Source organism: Dipodomys spectabilis, unplaced genomic scaffold (genome assembly GCF_019054845.1).
Source record: "Dipodomys spectabilis isolate Male_0828 unplaced genomic scaffold, ASM1905484v1 ptg000145l, whole genome shotgun sequence".
Classification (NCBI taxonomy): Eukaryota; Metazoa; Chordata; class Mammalia; order Rodentia; family Heteromyidae; genus Dipodomys; species Dipodomys spectabilis.
The window spans coordinates 25,462,255-25,466,009 of record NW_024870822.1 but is presented as its reverse complement, the minus strand read 5'-3'; the positions used below and the strand labels follow the sequence as shown (position 1 = coordinate 25,466,009).

General features: G+C 37.2%; 1 protein-coding gene across 1 annotated transcript; it reads left to right on the top strand.

Moving 5' to 3' along the window:
- The first annotated feature begins 2,406 nt into the window (after positions 1-2,406).
- Positions 2,407-3,367, top strand: LOC122117895 (olfactory receptor 502). The gene has a single exon (XM_042691766.1). It carries the CDS (start codon positions 2,408-2,410, stop codon positions 3,365-3,367), a length of 960 nt encoding a protein of 319 aa, XP_042547700.1. The 5' UTR covers position 2,407.
- Positions 3,368-3,755: the final 388 nt, after the last annotated feature.

The following is a 3,755-nucleotide window of genomic DNA, read 5'->3' as shown; positions in this document are numbered from 1 at the left end:
TCTGATTTTGCCATGTGCAATATAACTTTGTGCTTTCACAGTCCATTAACTCATCTATAAAATAAAAATAGCGCATTTCATTTTATGGATAAAGTAAGAATCCAAATGGTGTAAAGAGGCTAACTCGTAGTCCAACAAAATAAACACCAAGAAACCAGTACTTGAAAGGGGGAGTGGGATCAAGAGGACAGGAGTAGATGAATGAAGAGAGGAAGTGGGTAGAATGCAGTCATAAAAATCAGTCTTACAAAATTAAGACAAATGAGGGAAGGTTGGGGTTGGGAGGGGTAGGGGAGAATGATGAAAGTGGTGGCATTGATCAAGATGCGTTTGTATTCATTAACTATTTTGTTGAATGGCAACTCCTTTGTAAAAATACTTAAAGAGATCACATGGTGAGTTGAGGGGAGCCAAGATAGTGATATAAGAAAAATGGTACAGAACATTTAATAAGCGTGAGAGAAATTATCCACAAAATAACTTTAGAAAACTTAAATATAAAAATATATTAATATGATTGAAAATGTAATACTATATATATTCATATACATATATGTATATACATATATATTGTACATGTATGCTATGTTTATAGATGTATATGTGTATCTATGTGGATAAATATGTATATATGTGTACAATTCTATCTGTATAAAAATCATGTATGGAACATACGATAACCTTTAATATATTTGCACATATGGTTCCAAGAAGGTTATCAGTATGGAAAAACTACAAAATTCACAGTATTCAAATACTCTAAAATGATTCAAATTTACATGCATATACAGTAGACCTGAGAAACTATGACTTCAAGCTACATTGAGTAAGCTACACTACTGTCATGAAATTAATTTTATAGACATTAACATTGCTCATTAAAACTATATGTTACATGCTCTTGATCTTTAAACTGCAGGTGTTCATTTCATCTTCCTTATATTAACAACTAACTTCTAATAAAGATGTGTGGCTTTTCAATATATCTATTTTTAAAATTTTTAAATATTTCTTTTTAATACATTTTATTGTAAAAATACTGTACAGAGGGGTTACAGTTACATGAGCAAGGTCATGAGTACATTTCCTATCAAGCATTGTTGCCTCCTCCTTTGTTTTTCCCCTACCCTCCCTTCCCTCCCACCTCCACAACTACACTCCCTCCCTCCTCCCCCACCCCTCCCTATCTAAATTGTAAAGTTCATTTTTCAACATAGTGTCTTGTACTTCATCATTTAATACATCATTATCCTTTCAACTTGGGAGGGTTAATATAACTGTTTAATTTTGATTTGTGGGCATCTTGCTTTATTGCAAGCAATATTTTCATGAAATTAAGGGTAAGGAAGCACTCAATAAGTCATTTCATAATTCCAAAAATGACAATAACAAAGGAATGATAGAGGGCCTCTGCACCATTTGATCTATCAAATGTGTGCACAAGGATTTATTTATTTTTTTGGTCAGTGATGGAGCTTGAACTCTGGGCCTGGGTGCTGTCCCTTAGCTCTTCAGCTCAAGGCTAATGCTCTTCCACTTGAACCACAGCACCACTTCTGGTTTTCTGAGTGGTTTAATGGAGATAAGAGTCTCAAGGACTTTCCTGCCTGGGCTAGCAGGAACCACAATCCTCAGATCTCAGCCGCCTGAGTAGCTAGAATTACAAGCGTGAGCCACCAGTGCCCGGCTGTGCCCAAGTATTTTAAATATTTATTTGGAAATAACTTCTGACTTATTTACTGATTATACTTGGCCAAAATGCATGTTGCTGGGCACTGATGGCTCATGCTTATAATCCTGGCAAATCAGAAAAGCTAAGGCCTGAGGATTGTGGTTCAAAGCCAGCCCAAGTAGAAAAATCTGTAAGACTCTTATCCCCAACTAACCAGCAAAAATCTGGAAGTGAAGGTGTGACTCAGGTGCAGAGAGACAGCACCTTGGATAAAAAAGCCAAGTGAGAGCTCAAGGCTCTGTGTTCATCCCTGGTATACACACACACACACACACACACACACACACACACACACACACACACACACCTGATTGTAACACTTTTGTGTAAAGGTAAGTGTACTGTATTAGCTAATATGCAAGCTTTTCTTGAAACTAATTCTTCATTTTCTGTTTTCCAATATATTCAGCAATCATTTTTTATTATCGTTATATCTATATTCTTATTACTGGGATTTAAAGAAATACATAATAGGAAGCAATTTTCAGGTGTTTTGTGAAATCATTTAAAAATTATAGCTTGATTAATTATTGGATGTAAATATGTACCAGTATTTTAATGTCTCTGCTTATAACACTTCATATATGTTCTTAAAAAATGAAATGATCATATGTAAAAAGTATTTTCATGCACTCTTGTATCACAGATTTGTCCTGGTAGCAGCTCCGTTGTCTGATGGAATCCCTGGTGGATGGGAACCACACCACAGTGACAGAGTTCATTCTACTGGGCTTAACACAAGATCCAGTCCTTCGAGTCATCCTCTTCATCATCATCCTGTGCATCTACCTGACGACTGTATCTGGAAATCTCTGCACAATCCTTCTCATCAGAGTCTCCACTCAGCTCCACTACCCCATGTACTTTTTCCTCAGTCACTTAGCTTTTTCTGACATAATTTTTTCATGTTCTGTCACACCCAATATGTTGGTTAACTTCCTAGTGGAGAGAAATTTGATCTCCTACCTTGGATGTGCCATCCAGCTTTGTACAGTCATTTTCTTTGGGACAGTAGAGTGCTTCCTTCTGGCTGCCATGGCCTATGATCGCTTTGTGGCCATCTGTGACCCGCTGCTGTATTCAACCAAAATGTCCACACAAGTCTGTGTGCAGTTACTTGTAGTAACTTACATAGGAGGTTTTCTTAATGCTTCCTCTTTTACCTTTTCCTTCTTTTCAATGCTCTTCTGTGGGCCTAATAGAGTCAATCATTTCTTCTGTGATTTTGCTCCTTTAGTTAAGCTATCCTGTTCTGATGTTAGTGTCCCTGCCATTGTTCCCTCATTTACTTCTGGCTCCATCATTGTGGTTACAGTGTTTATAATAGCTGTATCTTATATCTACATCCTCATCACCATCCTGAAGATGCGCTCCACTGAGGGCCGCCACAAGGCCTTCTCCACCTGCACCTCCCACCTCACTGCGGTCACTCTGTACTATGGGACAGTTACATTCATTTATGTGATGCCCAAGTCCAACTACTCCACTGACCAGAACAAGGTGATATCTGTGTTCTACATGGTGGTGATCCCCATGTTGAATCCCCTCATCTACAGTCTCAGGAATAATGAGATTAAGGGGGCTCTGAAGAAAGAGATTGGGAGGACCTTATTATGTAGTAACAATAACCTATAGGTCTAGTAATAAAAGGATATCAAGTGTCAGTGGTTGAAATATATTTGTTGATAAATAGCTAGTGTGGAACTTTCTAGAAGCTACAAGATTTACATTTTTAGGACACCTAGAACCCAAGACGTTTATAGTTACTTTTAATGAAAATAAAACTTGTAATTATGAACTTAGATTGAATGATATAAAACAAAATCTAGTGAAAATATAGTTATATTTCCTCATATGTTCTGTGCCACATGCACACCTTGTACCTTGTACCTGTACCATGTACCTTGTTATTATTTGAATTTTGTGTCCTGAAAAGCTCATGTGGTCATTGCTTTGCCCTTAGCATGATGCTACTGAAAGGTTTTGGAAAATTACACAGGTTGAGTCTGGTGGGACTCTTTAG

What these genes read in the sequence shown, in the direction of transcription:
- LOC122117895 (XM_042691766.1), top strand. Translation starts at nt 2,408, where the DNA reads ATGGAATCCCTGGTGGATGGGAACCACACCACAGTGACAGAGTTCATT.